This window comes from Papilio xuthus, unplaced genomic scaffold (assembly GCF_000836235.2).
Source record: "Papilio xuthus unplaced genomic scaffold, Pxut_1.1 DF826945.1, whole genome shotgun sequence".
Taxonomy (NCBI): Eukaryota; Metazoa; Arthropoda; class Insecta; order Lepidoptera; family Papilionidae; genus Papilio; species Papilio xuthus.
The window spans coordinates 3,605,118-3,624,314 of NW_013531704.1; the positions used below are offsets into that span (position 1 = coordinate 3,605,118).

The 19,197-nt window shown below is 33.1% G+C and overlaps 7 protein-coding genes across 9 annotated transcripts; 3 read left to right on the forward strand and 4 right to left on the reverse strand.

The window, feature by feature from the left end:
* The first annotated feature begins 39 nt into the window (after positions 1-39).
* Positions 40-1,785, forward strand: SOCS6 (suppressor of cytokine signaling 6). Its single transcript, XM_013316691.1, has 3 exons — positions 40-900; positions 1,116-1,409; positions 1,508-1,785. The coding sequence occupies exons 1-3, from the start codon at positions 407-409 to the stop codon at positions 1,650-1,652; spliced, it is 933 nt and encodes a 310-aa protein (XP_013172145.1). The 5' UTR covers positions 40-406; the 3' UTR covers positions 1,653-1,785.
* Positions 1,786-1,846: 61 nt separating this feature from the next.
* Positions 1,847-5,708, reverse strand: Coq9 (ubiquinone biosynthesis protein COQ9, mitochondrial). Of its 3 annotated transcripts, XM_013316689.1 has the most exons (7): positions 5,526-5,708; positions 4,415-5,042; positions 2,807-3,164; positions 2,649-2,740; positions 2,451-2,571; positions 2,105-2,308; positions 1,847-1,967 (listed from the first exon to the last, which is right to left on the reverse strand). In XM_013316689.1, exons 2-7 carry the CDS (start codon positions 5,002-5,004, stop codon positions 1,932-1,934), a joined length of 1,401 nt encoding a protein of 466 aa, XP_013172143.1. In that variant the 5' UTR covers positions 5,005-5,042; positions 5,526-5,708; the 3' UTR covers positions 1,847-1,931. The 3 variants fall into 3 exon arrangements, with proteins under 3 accessions (XP_013172143.1, XP_013172142.1, XP_013172141.1); XM_013316688.1 differs by lacking the exon at positions 4,415-5,042 and having other exon boundaries at positions 2,807-3,162; XM_013316687.1 differs by lacking the exons at positions 1,847-1,967; positions 2,105-2,308; positions 2,451-2,571; positions 2,649-2,740; positions 2,807-3,164 and having other exon boundaries at positions 3,184-5,042.
* A 135-nt stretch (positions 5,709-5,843) lies between these two features.
* Positions 5,844-9,808, forward strand: fidipidine (coiled-coil domain-containing protein 93). Its single transcript, XM_013316686.1, has 10 exons — positions 5,844-6,054; positions 6,128-6,336; positions 6,538-6,805; positions 6,880-7,041; positions 7,440-7,487; positions 7,644-7,942; positions 8,099-8,218; positions 8,363-8,592; positions 8,777-8,897; positions 8,993-9,808. Exons 1-10 carry the CDS (start codon positions 5,971-5,973, stop codon positions 9,216-9,218), a joined length of 1,767 nt encoding a protein of 588 aa, XP_013172140.1. The 5' UTR covers positions 5,844-5,970; the 3' UTR covers positions 9,219-9,808.
* LOC106121177 (uncharacterized) lies at positions 9,748-11,343 on the reverse strand. Its single transcript, NM_001312719.1, is given in 2 exon segments — positions 9,748-10,820; positions 11,149-11,343. Coding segments are annotated over 2 exon segments (384 nt in total). The 5' UTR covers positions 11,257-11,343; the 3' UTR covers positions 9,748-10,544.
* Positions 11,344-11,507: 164 nt separating this feature from the next.
* Positions 11,508-18,074, forward strand: LOC106121174 (sperm-associated antigen 6). Its single transcript, XM_013316690.1, has 14 exons — positions 11,508-12,091; positions 12,988-13,092; positions 13,303-13,460; positions 13,601-13,647; positions 13,721-13,805; positions 14,116-14,250; positions 14,472-14,585; positions 14,837-15,010; positions 15,356-15,508; positions 15,705-15,857; positions 16,009-16,167; positions 17,544-17,689; positions 17,776-17,836; positions 17,951-18,074. The coding sequence occupies exons 1-14, from the start codon at positions 12,052-12,054 to the stop codon at positions 18,014-18,016; spliced, it is 1,596 nt and encodes a 531-aa protein (XP_013172144.1). The 5' UTR covers positions 11,508-12,051; the 3' UTR covers positions 18,017-18,074.
* Positions 16,411-17,266, reverse strand: Polr3G (RNA polymerase III subunit G). Its single transcript, XM_013316692.1, has one exon. It carries the CDS (start codon positions 17,076-17,078, stop codon positions 16,422-16,424), a length of 657 nt encoding a protein of 218 aa, XP_013172146.1. The 5' UTR covers positions 17,079-17,266; the 3' UTR covers positions 16,411-16,421.
* On the reverse strand, positions 18,050-19,188 carry LOC106121178 (uncharacterized). The gene is made up of 3 exons (XM_013316694.1): positions 18,936-19,188; positions 18,724-18,866; positions 18,050-18,179 (listed from the first exon to the last, which is right to left on the reverse strand). Exons 1-3 carry the CDS (start codon positions 18,993-18,995, stop codon positions 18,068-18,070), a joined length of 315 nt encoding a protein of 104 aa, XP_013172148.1. The 5' UTR covers positions 18,996-19,188; the 3' UTR covers positions 18,050-18,067.
* Positions 19,189-19,197: the final 9 nt, after the last annotated feature.

A 19,197-nucleotide genomic window follows, 5' to 3' on the forward strand; every position in this document is an offset into this window, starting at 1 on the left:
AGTTCACGGACATGAGACATGACTGACAGCAGTAAAACTAATGCACAGATTACACGCTATTTTGTTTACTTTGGTAATTTTTTCTTCCTCTCGATGTATAAGGAATAACCCGCGGTAATACTCCTATTATACTCTAGGCACCAAATCTGCTTTGTTAATTCATGTTTATACATCTGATAATATCCTTAATTTATCTAACTTTTAAGTTTAAAACACAATTGACCCTTTTCACTTCGTAAAAGCTTTAGAGTTGGTTAGCAATTGAATAGTGGCACCTGGCAACATTGCTGTAAAAAATTTGATCTTATTTTGAAAGATTAAACTTCTATTCTGCGATCTTGTGTATAAAATATAAACACATAAATAACATCTAACATGGTTATATACCTCTAATATTTTCTTGAAGATGAACAAAAACTATGAACGATGTACAAATTGCAACCGACGAAAATGGCTTGCGTCTGGTTGTCTTCGAAAGTGGCTCAAACCAATGGAATGTAAACATTTGCAACGAAGCATTGACAGTAAGAGGGACTTTAATAATACAGATATAGTGAATTGCGTGGTTCTTCCAGATCGCAAAACAAGTTTGAATACAAATAAATTCGTTAAGTTTTGGAAAAACAAATTTTTTATGACGGGTAGTGTCAGATCATTGCAAAGATACTTTAGCAATAAGAACAATGGTGGTGAATATATTTGTAGCTTTAACAAAACATCCGACCCATCCACATCCACTGACAAACGAACAGTATCTAATCCATGTTATGACATCAAAAAAGATAGTAGCTCCGACAAAATTACAATAAAATGTCAACATTCAGAGGGTCATTCAGTTCTTAGAGGACACCATCAACATGCATCTATGGAGACATGTGCAATATATTGTCAGCTGTCTAAGTAAGTTTTCTATTAATATACAATACAACATTACTAATCACATGTATATAAAAGTAAAATTGCTAAAATGTAATCTATTAAGTGTAATGTGTAAAAAGGAAATTGTCATATTATTGCCATTAATATTTGAGGCTGCTGTACTCCTTAAAACTTATAATGAAAGCTTAATAAATGGTCAATATTAGTTTATTCCAATAAATGTTACTAAATTTCAGACATGGCTGGTATTGGGGTGGAATCACTTCCAGTGAAGCAGAGGAACTTTTAGCTGGTCAACATGATAATGTTTTCCTTGTAAGAGATTCTTATGACTCAAGACATATACTTTGTGTATCATTTCGTTGTGTTGGCCGAACTCTACATGCCCGCCTGCGACATGCCAATGGTCTATTCTCTTTAAACAATGAAACATTTGTACCAGCTAATAGAATATCGGAACATTGTGCTACGGTGGATGTCAAGTCCAATTTGTTTGAAATGCCTGTCAAATTGGCAAGACCTTTAAATAGGTGATTATCAATTTCATTTTTAACTTAATGGGTCTAAAAATAATGAAAATGTTTTAATTTTAAATGTACTGGTTTATATATTTATTACTTGTTTCCAGATTTGCGAGGCTAGACTCCTTACAAATGATCTGCAGATTTGTTATTCGTCAAACAGTTAATACAAATGTTTGGCAAAAGTTACCATTACCTCCAAATCTTATTACATATGTGTCTTTGGGAAGTGATTATATTGTCCAAACATAGTCCTTGAAATTTGTGCCTTATACTTTGTCCTTTTTGTATTGTAAGTCTATTTACCAATAAAGAACATATCTGTATTGTTTATAAAATCTTTACAAAGGCTAAATAAATATATTAATAAATAATGTAAAAACCATGTACTGTGATTCATGTTATACTGTTTCTAATTATTAAATATATTGAAATAAAAAAATGCATAAACGAAATTCAAAAACTGTTATTTATTTAACAAAAATAAAAGAATACTGTCATTGTTGTTTCCTAATAGTGGCTGTATTACTATTACTTCAATGTGTTCAGTCCCAGCATATTTTTAGCCTGAAATCATAATTTAATAAATGTAATACTATAAGTATAATATTACTATAGGTTTCCACTGGTAAAACATGCTTAATATATAACATAGTATTTTTAGTAAATAATGATAACAATTGTATAAATGTTGGTTGACTTACCGTAACAAATGCCGCAGTTAGTGTTTGAGGGGCAACAGAGACAGGATTCATGTTAAGTGCTGTTTGAATTAATTCAGCATCACTAATTCTTGATTTGACAAAGTTTCTTGTACCAGTAGCGTCTTGACTATTATCTGTCAAATAGAATAGTTCCGATGCTTTGTATATTCCAGCAAGTCCCACTCTTCTAATGTACCAGTTGAACTAAAAAAAGAAAAGTAGGAAAATTCAACTTAGAGAATGAATTCAACTCAATGTGTAACTCGATTTGGATGTATGAATTATATTAGGTCTATTAATATTGTAATCTATTTATGTTTTACATCAGTGCTAAATTAAAACTTACATCTACACTCCGGTCTCCTGAATGATAGCAAATATCATCAACAAGTGAAAGTAATGTTGCTAAAGAATTTGGAACATTATTAGGCAGAGCTTGTATTGCCATTGCCTTTGGCCAAGTACTCCTAAAACAAATAATCAAAATGACTATAGGTTTTATATGACATACATTTGTTTCTTAGACAAATATTTACAAACTTACTTATATGGTTGTATCATTAAGAGTCTGGTCATAATAGCATTTTCAATCAGCTGCACTGGTACTTTCATATTCTTCAAATCTTCCTTAGGCCACTGTTTATAAGAGATGTGTTAGTAAATCACAATTTAAAAAAAATGTCATTTTAACAAACTACTTACTGATTTCATTTTTTCTACTAACTCTTCATTACATTTAACATTAAAATAATGTACAAGATCTCCACCGCCATTAGGAAATAAGCCATGTGTTATACCCGGGTAGCCTGCAGCTTCGGCACCATGACTCAATGATTCAACAGACCATCCAAATTTAGGTACAAAATCTAGAGCTTTTGATAATATACTATCCTTAACATTTTGTTCATACTGTTGTTCATCTTGTTCTGGTGGCAATGTTGATACTATTTCCCCTTTTTGAATTTCACTTTTTTGACAATAGGTTCTAATAATTCTTTGATGGTTATTTATTGAAATTGTTGTGAGAGGCAGCATAGCTCTGCTGCTTTTTCTCAAAGCTGTTAAAGAAAAAGTCAATATAGAGATTGCATTTATACATAATTGATTAAGAAAAAACAAATTCACATTATTAACTTTTATTTCGTAATCAGATATTTTTATTATCAAACATTTACACTTGTTTTAGAAATATTTATACACTCAGATAATCTAGCTACAAGACCCTCAATCAAATGAAAAGCATTAAGTGCTGAATGCAATATTTCCCTCTTATTTTCTATGGGTATATTATCCAAAGTGTTGCCACCAACATTTATAGATACATCAACTCCTTGTTGTGTATAATTCTTGTTTTCAATTTCTTTTAATTTCTGTTCATAATGTGCCTTAGATAAATTTAAACCGGTTCTTAAATTTTCTAAATAATCACTTTCGATATATGAAAAATTGTTCTTAATACCACTTTGATTTAAAGTATCCTTTAAAATGAGATATCTTAAAAAGTTTAATGCGGTTATTATTTGATCAGCTAATTCTACTAAATCAGATTGTGCTCCATGAGGCAGATGACAGATCTTTCTGACCATATACATAAGCTGATCACCAGTGAAACATTCATCTAACACAGGATTTTTGAATGCCTCATTAATTGAATTCTTGTACAATGTTATTGCATAACCAATCATACCAGAATGATTTGCAATTTCAAATATGTACTTTATAAGCAAACATCTTCCTTTGTATTGAAATTTATTTACATGTACACTTATCAAATTAACTGCAGTTTTACGTATAACTACATAATTAGAATAAATAGCAACATTCACTAAACCCTTTAATAAGTTGAAATGCACGGGTATTGATAGCACATCATAAGTAACAATATTTGGTAGACGATTTAAAAGTGCTTTGCATAACGACAAAGCTTTACTTAGTGGGCCATACTCTGTGTTACACAGTAGATTATTTACAGCGAGAAGACTAGTATGAACAATATATTCAATACTATAAACTTGTGGAATTGCATTATCCATTATGTTGAAATGGCCAGAGAATACAACATAAAACAACCCGGCAAGTGAAGTCATATTAATTTTGTCTTTATTTTCATAAGCTGATAATTCTTCTCCCGAATCTTCATTTAATCTGGATATTTTCTTCTCTTTACTACATTCTTCAATATAGAATAAAAATTTGAGAACATTCTTTTCCAATGAGCAAATATCATCTATTATAGTTGAACAAGTTTGCCTGGCTTCACTTTGAGCATTTGAATCCGGATCCAAATCAATATAAATAATTGGTTTTCCCAAAAGGCTGACAAGAAAAGCACATATTGTTTGTTTGACTTTTACATTATCTTCCCTTTTCAGCTCAGCAATAAAAGGTTTGTAAAATGGTGGAATCAATGAATACACTTTCACAACTCTTCTGATATTATTATCACAATCCATTAACAAACGCTCTTTTTGTTCTAAAAAGTATTCTGGGGTAGGAATAGTTTCAATGTAAGTGGAGATAGAATTGAGGCACCATTCTAACGATCGCCCACGTTTTGCTTTTAATCTTTCAAGAAGTTGTTGTAATGGCGTTAAAATAATACTAAATTGAGCATCATTTTTGGCCACTTCCACTTGTTCAATGAATTCCAACAGAGTTTCTTCGGGAGTTGCCTTTTCAACTATAAGGTTTAGTAGTTGTTCACATGCCCCATGCAATGAAGGCTTTAAAATAATTGTGTCATCATGCACCTTATTAATTATTATTGATATCAAATCCCAACAATTTTCTTTAAAACTTTGTGCAAATTTCACATTATTTGGTAAACTTAGGGCTTCTTTGTACTTTTCAGAATCCAGCAATGATGATATCTCATCAACTACATCAATATTATTTTCCATAGTTAATAATTGTCAGAGTCAATACTATCCAATGAACTCTGAAATGAATTTCCTCAATTGTAGATTGCTCATAATAAATCATTGCACATTAGTCATAAATTTTACTTCCATGTCCCATTGACAAGCTCTATAATCATATCAATGTAAAACCACTATAATTTTCATTAGTTTGTTTTGAGGGCCTGTACCTGATTTAAAATTACATTTCAAAAAATTTAAATATATAAAAGTCACAAAATATGTTTGCAAAATAAGTTTAAATAAAATACAAGCTAACACACTATTGCACAAGTTACAATATTACGAACAGAACAACAAAATTTTAGTCGATTTTCAATACGAGCAGTAAGCATTACCGACAACTAGATACAACTACATTGACCAGACTATCATTATAACGCCACACTATTAAAATTTATACTTTATATATCTTTGTTTTTGATAATGAAAATATTGTTTTAGTAGCACGGAACATGGAAGTACAATAAATTACTTTAAAATTAAATGGTTATTTTACTTACAACAAAAGACTCTTTGTAGTTTGTTCATGACGTAATTATGTGGAATGAGTATTTGCACCGAAAGGATTGCTGTTTTTATCCTTAGATTTTTAAAATAAAATCTTTGAAAGCATAAAATTCAGAGCAAAAATATGAATCCAGTCCGAATTTCATCAGTGACATTAGATTTGTTTGTTTGACATTGACAGTGACAGTTTTTAATAGAGAAATAGTGCGACCACAGATGTAATATCCCATACATCCTAGCACACACCAGTATCTAACACTGTATTGTTGGATTGACTTGACTGGACCAGAACTAAAATTTTTAAAAACATTGTTAAGATGTCAATGTCTATAATGTTTTTGACAATTGATCAAACAACAAGTTTTCATTTACAACTTGTATTTTAATACGATCCCAAAATTTATTTAATGCTATAAATGAAACAAAAATTAGGAAATAATGGCAGCAAAGCAGAAAAATATTTTTACCCGAAGTAAACCACTTATTAACATTTACAGTGGTGTAGATAAGGAGGGCAAAAAGGTGAGTTTAATTACTAGATCTCGTTTTATTTATGTTTTAAACTTAACTAATTCATTGTTCATTAATAATTTAGGTTGAAGTTCGTGAAGATGCAGAGCAAATTGTTAAATGGCACGAAATATGTGATGCGCTGGTCGCAGCTGGGTATTATCGTGCTCAACTGCAGGGACTTTCTGCTTTCGATAAAATTGTGGGAGGTCTATCATGGTGTATTGAACTATGCGATATTGATGTCGACGTAAGCCTTTCATTTGAAGAAAATCTAACAATTGGTAAAAAAATGTAAGTGAAAACCTGCTTTTAAATATAAAAATTAGAAGTTATTGTATTGTTTATGTTCTTGTATACACAAGTACATAATATTATTTTATTCAACTACATTTCTGAAACTAAAAGGCCCATGGTTTACAAGCAATAGTTCAATTGGAAAACCAATTAATCTAACAGAACAATATGAACATAATAAAACATTTTATATTCCAGTGCTTTGACTGAAAAGATTGTAAAAATTTTGCCAACCATGAAGTGCCCTTACATAATAGAACCTCATCAGATACAAGGTTTGGATTTTATAAATATTTATCCTCTCATACAATGGCTCATTAAATATTCAAGTGAATTTAGAGAAGTTAAGGAAGATGAGTTAAGAAAGTTTGCTGTAATGCAGTATGACAAGGATCATATATTTGAATCAGACAGAAATTACTATTTGCAAAAGGAAAAACTTTTACATAATATTTCTACAGTACAGGTAAATATACATATATATATTATAATTTGTATCTCATAATAAAATTGAAGTAAGATTATTCATTAACATTGCAGGATTTATACAAACCATGTAGGGTTAGAAAGAGAAAAGGTGGATTTCCAACAAATGAGCTGGAACAAGTGAATGCAGTTCTGTCAGAATATGATCAGCGAATGTTGATGCATGTAACTAACAATCATGATGATTCCCAGAGAGATGAAGATCTTGATTTCTTGGTAAGTATTTAATTTTTTTTATATTATTTTCAACTAAAAGCAGTAAAATGAGTTTCATATTAATTTTTAAAAGGCCTAGTAAGAGATGGGTGAATTGATGGATGGATATTTGAAATGATGGAAGATAAATTGTTCTGGGGCAAGCAAACTTGGTGAACCATCTGGTGTGAGTGGGATAAGAACAGGGACATGATTAACTATAAAACCTTAAAGACTGTAATTTTATATGCTAAATGACAATTTACATGAAGGCCGGGCAATAGCTCTGTGGTTCCTCTGGTGTTGTGGATGTCTGAGGACATAGAATTAATGAATATTAGGCGATCTGATACTTACTTGCTCCTTATCTTATAAAAAAAAAGTTATGTTTGTATTGCATTATGGTACTTTTTTTGCAGTATGACTATGAGAAGACTTTGGCTGATCCATCAGAAGTTACCACTGAGGTATGGTATTAAAACAAATTATTATTGTTCTCAGCTGAAACATGTGTACAAAAACATATTGTCGTCCCTCTTATTCGCTTTGAAAAGAACAGTAACAATATATTTTTGTGCATTCGTTCGGTAGTGAAATTCACAGTAAGCATTTTTCATTTACAGACTGATAGACATTTGAATATTGAAGGTAATAATGTATCTGCAGATACAAAGATACACTATGTAGTTTTACATTCCGAGTTAACGGGAGACATTCCTAAAGAACTAGAAGAGACTGAAAAAATTAAATATTCTCAAGATATAACTACATTAACGGACAGTATAGACAAAATGGAGAAAGATGTGGAAACTATAAAGAAAAAACATGAACAGAGAATGCAAGATGCTAAGCAACAATACACAAAAACAATGTCCAAGTTAAAAAAAATTACACAAAATTTAATGAAGTCTGATAACCATAGGTATGCAAAGAAAAATTTATATGATAATCTCGCGTCTGCTATTCTTTAAGCTAAAATATATTTTGGATACTTTTTTTATCATGTTCAAAGCCAATGCGAATTTCACGTACTAAAGTTAACAGTAATATGGCTTTAAAAAATTATTTTTCTTTTCAGTGATAAAAATGTCAAAGAGTTTTATGCATCTCTAAAGGATCTTGCAAAGGAAAGGAACGAATTATTGAAAATAATACAACATAGAGATATGCAGCACAAGAAATTAGAAGAAGAATTAAGGTAAAATTTAACAAGATTTGAAGGTTATTATAAACGGAAGTATTTGCGTCAAAGATTATGAAAATTACAGAGAAATGATTCCGAAGTATCAATTGAATATCTATAGTGAAAATCCATAATCTTTGCCTATTTACATTTTTGTAGGAATGCCAAGGATCCTAAAGCAGAAGTTGAAGAAAAGCCCTTAACTCCTGCTGAATTGAAAGAATTTCAAGAAAGAGAAGGGAAATTAAAAAGTTTCATTGCGAGTACTAGGTTAGAGCTGGGCAAGTTGAATAGACAAATACTTAGGTACACTGTGGCTATTGATGAAATACCGGGAACGGCGGAATTGTTGCAATACGAAAAGAGATTTGTCGAACTTTATAATCAAGGTATGTAACGTCATTTTATTATATTTATAATTACCTTTATAGAGTTAAAATATAATTACGTACTTATTTATTTCTTTTTTTTTGTGACATTTCAATAATATTTAATTAAGTGTAATTTCAAACTGATGAGTATTTAATAATTGTTATTTATTAACAACAATAATTTTCTTTTTGTTTATTACAGTTGCATCGAAGCATAAAGAAACTAAGCAGTATTTTATATTTTACAACACCCTGTATGAAGTTAAACTTTATACATCGAAGGAATTGAGCCTACTCAATTCTATATTAGATAATTATGAAGAGTAAGTGTATTATCATAATATGTCCACGGTAGTTTTGCCGGTCGATACTGTTAAGATATTTCTAATTTAAAATTCAACATTTAATATTCCCACAGGGCGATGTCATCTACTAGAAAGAGGGAGGAATTTATGACGCAATTTGAATCAATAGTCGATTGGGTAAATCAAACTGTGAAGAAAGTTGAGGAGAAATTCAACAGCGAAAAAGCTCGAAAAGCAACTTTACATAATGAGTACACAAGGCTCATAGAAATACAAAGGCAGTATGCTGCTGCTTTAAAGAAATTGGCAGCGGAAAGACAAAAGATTTCCAGAAAGTAATTTGTTCCATGTTTTCATATAACTTGATCTGTAACTGTAGAATATGGAAGATGGCAAATTTGTTGTTATACAAATGATGCAACAATGAAAACTTACCATATTTACCATTTATAAACATGAAAATATTTAATACAAACTTTATAATAAATGTCCATTTTGGTATTCCTGGTCGTTAATCAGTCTACCTCAGTGACATTTTATTCGGTCACAGTTAAAGTTTAAGAAGTACTTTTTCAAGTATTATAAGCATTTTTAAGCGATTTTTTTTTCTTAAACTAGTAATTCGTTGATCGATGTTAAGAATAGAATGGCAATATTGCAGCAATTTAAAACTAATTATATTTTCAACGATCTTTTTTGTATGGGCGTTTTAATTATAGCTTTGCTTACGAATTTAACGTTCCGATTTGTCATGTTGTTGATATACTCGTATTTATAAGAATGTTGACAGTTCTTTTTTGTTTTTTTTTTTATATTAAAAAAGCAATGACCGTTTAATTTGCGTTTATTTATAATTTAAATCTAGTCTATATATACAGTATAGTTGAATAGTTTTATATAAATTAAAAACAGTAATATCCGATGGTAATAAAATTAAGACTGATAAAATCGATTATTAGTTTTTATTAAAGCACTTTTTATTGTATTACAAAACAATTCCAAACAACAATTTATGAAATGTTTCATTTTTAAAACCCTGTTTTTTATCACTTCCAAAAAATCATTTATTTTTTATTGAAATTAAAGTTTTGTCACTTGTCAGATTTAAAATTTATATTAAGAAAATAACTTATTACTAAAAATAATAGTCTAAGAGTTAATGGCAGATCGACCTTCACCTATTTAATTACCATGGGACTATTTTTTAATTAATTATATTTGATAAAAAACATGTTTCATTTTTTATCAGATGGGTGAAGGTCGACCTACCACGGTCTCCTATACTATTAATAGCAATTAATCACATAAAGCCTTATAAAAGTTTTATAATAAAGAGATTCCATTATAATTTACAAGTTTACCAATTTAGATGACATTTTATGATATTCCTGTTTTAACTGTAATAGGTAACCGCGAATTTGTACATTCGTACAAACACATAAGGTGTCTCTGTTTTGCAATGGGAGGAAAAACAATATTTTATTGTAAAGATATTTTAGTACTAGAAACTTATAGTGCCAAATAAACGTAATAACATTAACAGATTATACCGTAGTTTTCGAGTGCAGTAACACATGTGCAGTCTCTGTTTTCTTAAAGAGAATGAAAGGGATGGCAATATATAATACAAGTGTGTCGTCATTCTATATCCACTTACAAAATAGATTATAGGGTGACAACACTGCTATGGGAATGCTGCTTGTGTGAGGAATGGCTGTGGCCATGCCCGTGTGAGTTGGGGCTCGACTTCTTATACATGGTGAACGAGATGAGTTCCCGATTGGCGTTCGTCATGGCCATAGCATGGGACACCACGTCGTATCCGAACAGACCGTGGAGACGGTTCACGACCATTAAAGTCAGTCCCTTTTGGGTTACACGTACTGTACGCTCCAAGTCTGATGATGTCGCTACCGCCATACCAAAGGACGAGTTCAACTCCTGAAAGGTTAGACAAATAAATATATTATTTATTTATATACAGTATCCACTAGTTTTATTTTAGGTAATAAACCTATGTACGGCATACTTAGTTAAATACAATATAAACATGTAGATGTAAATTGCAAGTTTCGTTACTAGCCTTTCAAATAATGTTCAGTCTAGCAAAAAATAATATAAATTCAACGTTTACTTTTCCTTATCATGGTTGTTTTACATATGCAATTATATTCATTCCTTCGTTATATGTATGACCGCAATATAATTTCTAAGTATACAAAACAAACTTAGGTGATATGTGCTTAAAAATATATAACAAAAAAATTACCCGAACTAAAGTGGCTCGTTCATCACTTTTTAATCCATACACAGTTGCACCTTCATCCTTCGATAGATGCTGAGCACTGAGGCTGCCCATTATCATGATGTACGGCATATTTACGAAATTCTTATTTAGAGTTTACACCAGTTAAATGCACAAATCATCTGAGAATGACAGATATCATTTTAACAATGGCGGTGTTAAATACAAGGAAGTATGTTGGCACGCGGTCGCCTCCGCTATGCTACAGGTACTCGTATGTGAGTGAACTTTGCCAGGTAGGCAGGCGGCCGGCGGGGTGCGAGGCGCGGGCGGCGGGGCTGGGCTCTGTCCGCGTGTGTGTGTCATGACGTGCGCCCGCGCCGCTCGTCACACGGCCTTCACGGCTCTTGCACAGCCTGCGCCTGCGCCCGCATCACTACCCAGTATCTAGATGAGCGTGCTGTTGTACATTTAAATTACGCATGTAATGTTCAGTACTTAATGCTGAATTTAACTAGACGTTCACTTAGATTTATGTTATATTCAATAAGAACACAACTATGATTATATAGTTTCGATGCTTCACTTATCTACGCAAAATCACTATTCTACAAAGTCAGGTAGTCGCGAACCAAGTAACGGTTAGGTACTTTTAATTGTTAGGCTAAGAGCTCGCTTAAAAATTTACTTCGATTTTTCACTTCTAAAACTTTAACGCACACAGATAATGTGACAAATTTTTCATAGGTCGTTTTTGAGCATTTGCAAAATAATTAAAAAACTAAATAAACTGTCGATGACAAATGACAGTGTCATTTTAAAAATCAAGGTGCCATATGGTTTTCTGTCATATTCGAAAATATAATTTTTTATTAAAGAAGATTCACAAGATTTTTGTTGATTCAAGTGTTTCGAGAATTTAATGCCATGAGCCATTCTATGAGCAGTCCGAAAAACATACAACTAGGTATATTAAAAACTTACTTGTAGATAAATAAATTTGACTACCATCAGGAACTGTGTGAATTAGTAGTAAAGTATTAGACATTTTAGACGAAGAAATGTTTTATTGCTATGACCAACGTTACTTTAAAATTAATGAATGTGACATGAAACGAGTTACTATCCGTGCAACACAAACACGGAAAATCCATCTTTAATATTAAATTGTTTATACATTTGTAACTGTAGTCAGCAGTAGTTCTTAACGTGGGTTTACTGATGGTACACTCTTGCAAGATTGTCGATGTTGTTATCTCCCTCATTCTGTTTGAACAAATTAAGATAGCAATATGCTTTTGCATTAGATGTTTTGGCAGTCCAGTCCACCTCTTATGTACAAGACAAAAACAGCTAAATTAAATTTAAAAACAAAATCTTCTTTACTAACGCATTTTTGCTCAATGTCCTGTTGTAAGAGTAATTCCAATCTTAGACACAATGTAACTTATTAAGATAAGATAAAAAAAAATATCGGTATCCGTATGCTTAGGTAGTTCGCCTCCAAATTATAGTACCGGTCGTCGAGTAACATTGATTCGTAAAGTTATGTACGATAAAAAAAACCTTTGAATTGTGCACTACAACGAAAGGATTTGACATTGAACGAAATACAAAACTAGTTTCAACCCAGCTAATGTATAATAATTATAATTTTTTAAATGGTAGGTATTGTTATTTTATAAAAACCAAAACTTTACATTTCATAATGTTCATGCACATCCCTATCACCCTACAAGCTTAGTCACCTCATGAATGAACGGCGTTTAACTGAAGTTTCACTGGCAGGTTATCGAGACTACTTTTTCATGACTGCTTCAATACTACGCATCCTCGTTCTATTTACTATTACAAATCTTCCAGTATTCGACACATACCAAAAAGCTCGGCTAACTTTTGCCCAGGCTATAGCAGATTTGGCCACAAGATCCACTAATGTGAAGTGCCTTGATAGTGCTGGAGTACTTGGTGAGTACATCTCTAATTAGCTAGGGATAATTTTGTATGGTGTGTTTGTTTTCAAGAAAGTTTTTAAATCAATACCAAAGCTCTTATAGTTTAATACCTAGACGTCTTGGATTAAATGGGCGTTTGTGGGTATTTTATAAATCATTGTACTGGCTTTAAATAAAAACAGCAGCGTTAAAACAAAAAATTCTAAGCTTTATGGTACATTAGAGTTGCTACGCCCCCTGGTGTCGGACGCGTGCAGCACGGTGCGGCAGTGCGCGGTGGTTGCAGCCGCGCGGCTGGCTGAACACGATGAGGCGGTGGCGCGACAGATGCTGGACGGCGGCATACTTACCACCACGCTGGAAAATCTACATAAATTTAATGTAAATATTTTTTAAACCAATTCATCTATTGTGTTATTTATAGACACGCTTAGAATAACATGACGTAATTTTGATACTTGAAAGGAAGACATTTTAAAAGCTGAACGATGATAATTCAATAAAAGGAAGTTTAATTTCAGGTGTACTACAAACGATCAGCTTTATATTTAATAAGGGCGATTGCAAAGTAAGTTTTTATTTTTGCAATTGATAGTGTAATACTTTAGCTTGCATATTACATTTTATTTGTACAATTCTAGACATAATGAAGAACTAGCATCTATGATAGTAAGATTTGGAACTTTAGAACATATCGTAGCATGTATGGAAGACTTCGATACACAGGTAAATTATGTGTTCTGTATAAAACTCTCTTGTCTCTCACAGCTTTTACATTCAATCAAAGTAGCTATAGAATACTCAGACAGAAATCGCCAATCGTTTTTAGCATGCTAATTGTAACCTCCCACCCCTATCACTAGTAGGGTAGAATCGAAAAAATAAAACCCGACTTACATTCAAGTAGTGAGTACTCCAATGGAGACACTTTAATTTCTTCAAGTGACTCTCAAACCACTATCTTAATTCTTTATTGATAAATATGTGTCCCATATCGAGTGTGGCAACTAGATTATAAAATAAAGTTGTGGCGTAGGTGAAAGAGAACGCGGCGTGGGCGTTGGGTTACATAGGGAAACACAGCGAGTTGCTCGCGGGAAAAGTGGTTGACGCTGGCACTCTGCCCCTACTCGTGCTGGCCTTCCAAGAACCCGAAATAAGTCTTAAACAGGTACTACATATTTTGAATTACACGTTGCATCAAATGATCAACGTTAAAAGAATGCACGGGAAGTCGGGAAGCGACAAGAAAGAAAATGTTACCTTACAAGTTTTTAAGTAAGGTACCTTAAGGTAATTAATTAGTGCAAAAATTATGCCTCGGTAAGGTTCGTGATACGTTAAGTCATGTTGATAGTTTGATGCGTATAACATTGTAATATTGCTATACAGATCACAGCAGGCGCTCTCGTGGATCTTGCGAAGCACAAGCCCGAAGCCGTCGTTGATGCGGGGTCCATCTGTCACCTGGTACGAGGTCTTGATAATCAGGATCCTAAATTAAAGGTAAATTTTTATCGTAGCACTTTTTTACATTTATACTTGCCATAAGTTTTGTGTTAATTTAAATTAAATTAGCAATATAATTTGTATCATGTGGTTACGTATAATACATTACAAATATGAATGAGCGGGACACTATATAAATTGTCATATCATAACTCTTGAATATTTTTTTAAAAAATCCCGCGCGGACGATGTCGCGGGCAACAGCTAGTGTTGTATATAGCATGAGCAATTGCGTGTGACGTGTGTAGCGCAGCACGCTGTGCGCGCTGAGCGCGGTGGCGAGCGCGCGTGTGGAGCTGGCGGAGGCGACGGTGGCGGGCGGTGCGCTGCCGCCGGCGCTGCTGCACGCCGCACACCACGCTGCGCCCGTGCGCCGCGCCGCCGCCTGTTTGCTGCGCGACATTGTGCGACACTCCATCGATGTAAAACATCACCACCAATACTATACTATCTGCCGCACTCCGAGTAGTTTAAGGGATACTTAAGAATTCCCTTAGTGTAGATTCTGAGGTAAGAACAGGTAAAAACCTGTTAATCTCACTTGGATAAAGGGACAATCAGTAGTATACTTGAGGAGAAACAGCCATCCATATAAAGTATATGTCGCTACATTCTTTTAAAAAATAATATATCTTTAGAAAAGAATGCACAGGGAGGAAATTATAGGCGATTTCGCGAATAGAGCTGGCAAAAGAATTGTCAAAACGCAATAAGTGAAAAAAATTCAGTTATGTTTTTTCGAATAAACAGATTTCTTTGTATCTCAGTTGGCCCAACTGGTAGTGAACACGGGCGGATGTGGGCCGCTGGTAGAGTTGCTGTCGGAGAACGGCGGAGGCGCGCGCGTGCCCGCCTGCATGGCGCTTGGTTTCATCGCCGGACAGTCCGACCAGCTCGCCATGGCTGTTATCGAAGCTAAGGTATGATATACTATTCTCTTCAAGGTGTAACTTGATAGATGTCAATGCAATGAAATCAATAGCAACAAAAAGTCATAGATATTTTAATCTATTACATCATCTTGGCATAGTTTTGTCATAAAATTGGCATAAAATTATTGTAACCTTGGCCATCATAGGTGTAATATAATGTAAAATCTCATGTTTATTTGTCCAGGCAATTCCAGCTTTAGTGGAAATTCTACAGAATGATGAGGCAGAAGAAGCAGAAGTTTGTGCTGCCTCATGGACTCTGGGCCACATTGCTAAACACTCCCCACAACATAGTCTAGCAGTTGCTGTGGCGAATGCCTTTCCAAGATTATTGCAGGTGATATATGTTTAATATATTACAAAGTAAACATTTGATTAAAGTAGTAAGTTTCATTAGTGTTATCTACACAAATGTACCTAGATAATAAAGAAAATACATGTCTATTATATGTAATAGAATTATTATAAATTATACAATGTTTTTTTAGCTGTATACAAACCCAAAGTCGTCAGGAGAGGTGCGTGCCAGAGCATTATGTTGTCTAAAGCAGGCATTACAGTGCTGCCTGCACAGACCAGCACTGGAGCCTCTACTGCATGCAGCACCTGCTTGTGTCCTCAAATATGTATTGGCACAGTATGCTAAGGTAATGTCTATATATTGCTATTATTCATGTTTAACCACTATTCATTCTGTAGAATCTTGCAATATTCTTGCTTAATCCCACTCATGTTAAATGATATTACGAATACTTTTAGTATATGTACTTAAAATTATATGGGTTAATGATTGACAAAGGATATTTGTCTCAGGTTTACATTAAAAAGCCTTTATTGTAATACAAACTAGGTAAAATATATTTATCACAGGTTATAATAAGTAGTAAAAACCACTGCATTATTAATAAACAGGCCCATCATCAAGATTGTCATCTTCCTCATCATAATCTTCTCCGTTGTCAAAGTAATTGTTGGCATAGTCTGTGCCTTCATCAATTTCATATTCCTGCTCCTCTTCGTCCTCCAACTCTTCGTCATCTTCATTCTCATTCTCTTTTTTGACAGTATTCTCATCCTTATTTTCTGTCGCATTGTTTTCATCCAAAGTCTCTTTCTTTTCAAGAGTTTGAAGTTTTTTACTCAATACATTTGCATCGTCCAGTTTACGCTTTCGTGATGTGATTCGAATTCTGTTCGCTTGCGGTCTTAACTCCGCCGGCATGTTTTCCCAAACACAATCCAGTACTTTACCTCGCTTAGCATCCAGTGCCAATTGCTTATATTTATCCGAATAACGTTCTATACCATCTGTACGTGTATTCGGTTTAACATACGCCGGCGACTCATGTAAATACTCTATAAATTGATCCTTTACAATCACCATATAATCAGTCGCCGCATCACAGTTGAGAGGCAAAGGTTTCGCTTCAAGTTTCGGAAATAATGGTGGCGGAGCGAGAGTTGTTGCAGTATTTTCACCTCGATTTATACCAAAAGATTGAAGTTGTTCATGTGTAAATGAGAGTCCCCCTCCCCTGCCACGGCCTCGGCTACCCATTATTCTAAAGTTTTACTTTCATTTAAAGTGAAACAATCCAACGAATTATAAGAAATATATATTCAATGGAAATATGAAAGTATTTATGTCTAAATTTTAAGGTTATCTTTCTGTTTTGTGACTTTTCAAATATTGACATCCAGATGTCAAAGTCAAACTCACTCAAAAGTCAACAAAGACCACAGAACACTTTACGCACTTAATTTCCAAAATGTTAAATAATTTAAATTAAAGATGAATTACTAAAAAAAAATGCGTTAAAACTTAATTTAATAAATACCATATTTATACGCTATACGTAATAATTCAAAAATTTTACGGATTTGATAATTAACTGAAAAGCTTAAATAAATAACACAGTTTTATTTTTAGTTCGAATCAATGCCACCAATCCATGTAAAAGTTTTAATAATCGTTAATTCGTATGAGAACGAACACAAAGTAACCAACGTGGCGATTTTTTAGATATTACCCAATGATGCAAGAGCCCGGAGGTTATTTGTATCAACTGGTGCATTAAAAAGAATACAGGAAATCGATACTGTACCCGGCACATCTCTTAAGGAGTATATCAATATTATAAACAGTTGTTTCCCCGAAGAAATCGTGAGGTATGCTTTATTGATTTTATAGTTATTATAAGTTATCATTTTACTTATTTTAGGCCAATACTTCAAGGGAAATAAATCTGTTTTAGGTATTATTCACCTGGGTATTCTGAAACATTGCTTGATAGAGTAGAAGCCTATACACCACAGGTAATATTTACAAATGAATGATTTACAAAAACAACAGTGAACCTTAAAAATTAACATATACAAAGCTTGTATATGTTAAAAATGTATTAAACGTTAATTTATAAAATTTTCCAGATTCCTGAATTATTTACGGATCGAGTACCAAGTGATTGTCAAAGTGAATTAACCTTAGAAAATTAATGAAAACTTTTAAGTTTTCCCTTTACGTATAATAAATTTTTGAAGTGTTTATTATTCACTTATTTTTTCTTTGCCCAACGTCCAAATAGTTTTTTGGATTTTAACTGTTCCTCCTCCAATGACTGTTTCTTCAATTGCCATGGATTGGCTTACCACTCTGTAACTGAAGTCATTTATTTTGTACAATATGTGAAGTAATACTCCATATCAAATGCCACTTAAGCTTAAAGGACATACAGATCTACAAGTCGGTCGTGAGACCCGTCGTAATTAAATACGTAACATTTTCGGTTATGGATGAAAGGATGTGTCTGAGAAGCATATGTGAAGAAGGATGTGGTTTATTAAGAAGGGAAAAAGTTAAGAATGTGTGCGTATTAGAGGAATTTTGATAGGGATGGCGGGGAATGGAAAGAAGAAATCGATTAGCAAAAGGTTACAGTGGTATGGACATATGCAAAGATGATGATCGCATAAGTAAGAAAGTAATAAGATTGAATTTGTTTGGCTACAAAAGTAGAGGAAGATCAAAGAAAGTATCGATGGACTATTTAAAAAAGGTAATGCGTAGGATGCGAGTAAATACAGAAATGACGGCTGATGGAGATGTCTGGAAGAATAGGACATAATGTGTCGAACCTCCGTAGGGATAGGGGCCGGTTGATGATGAAATACATGTGCGTTGCTCGCAGGAATGTTATTCTTACCAGAATGAAGATCCTCCGAGAACATTCAATATTTTAACACCTTCCACATCTACTTCGAACATTTCATCTTGTATTCTTTTGCACAAAACATTCAAGTTTTGAAAATGACTTTCCAGTTGAATTAGATGCGTTAGTGGTAGATTCTGTAATTGATTTTGGTTTATGTGTAAAAAGCAATTTGTCCTTGCTCAACTGAACAAGTTTTGACTCACCATAATTTTAGATGTAACCTCGCTTGGAGATTCAAATTCGACTACGAGAATGTACTCCATGATTTCAATGATAAATAGTGGAACTGGACGAAATAATTGTAACGATGCAGTGTTTATGTGTTATATATCAAACATTTGCGTGGAAGTGGTAAATGATAACGTAAAAATAGATTTTGCGATATCTTCACTTCCACTGACCTAATTAAGGTTTTTACCCCATAAATTAAATAGAACACTAACATTTATTTAAAAAATGGTGAAT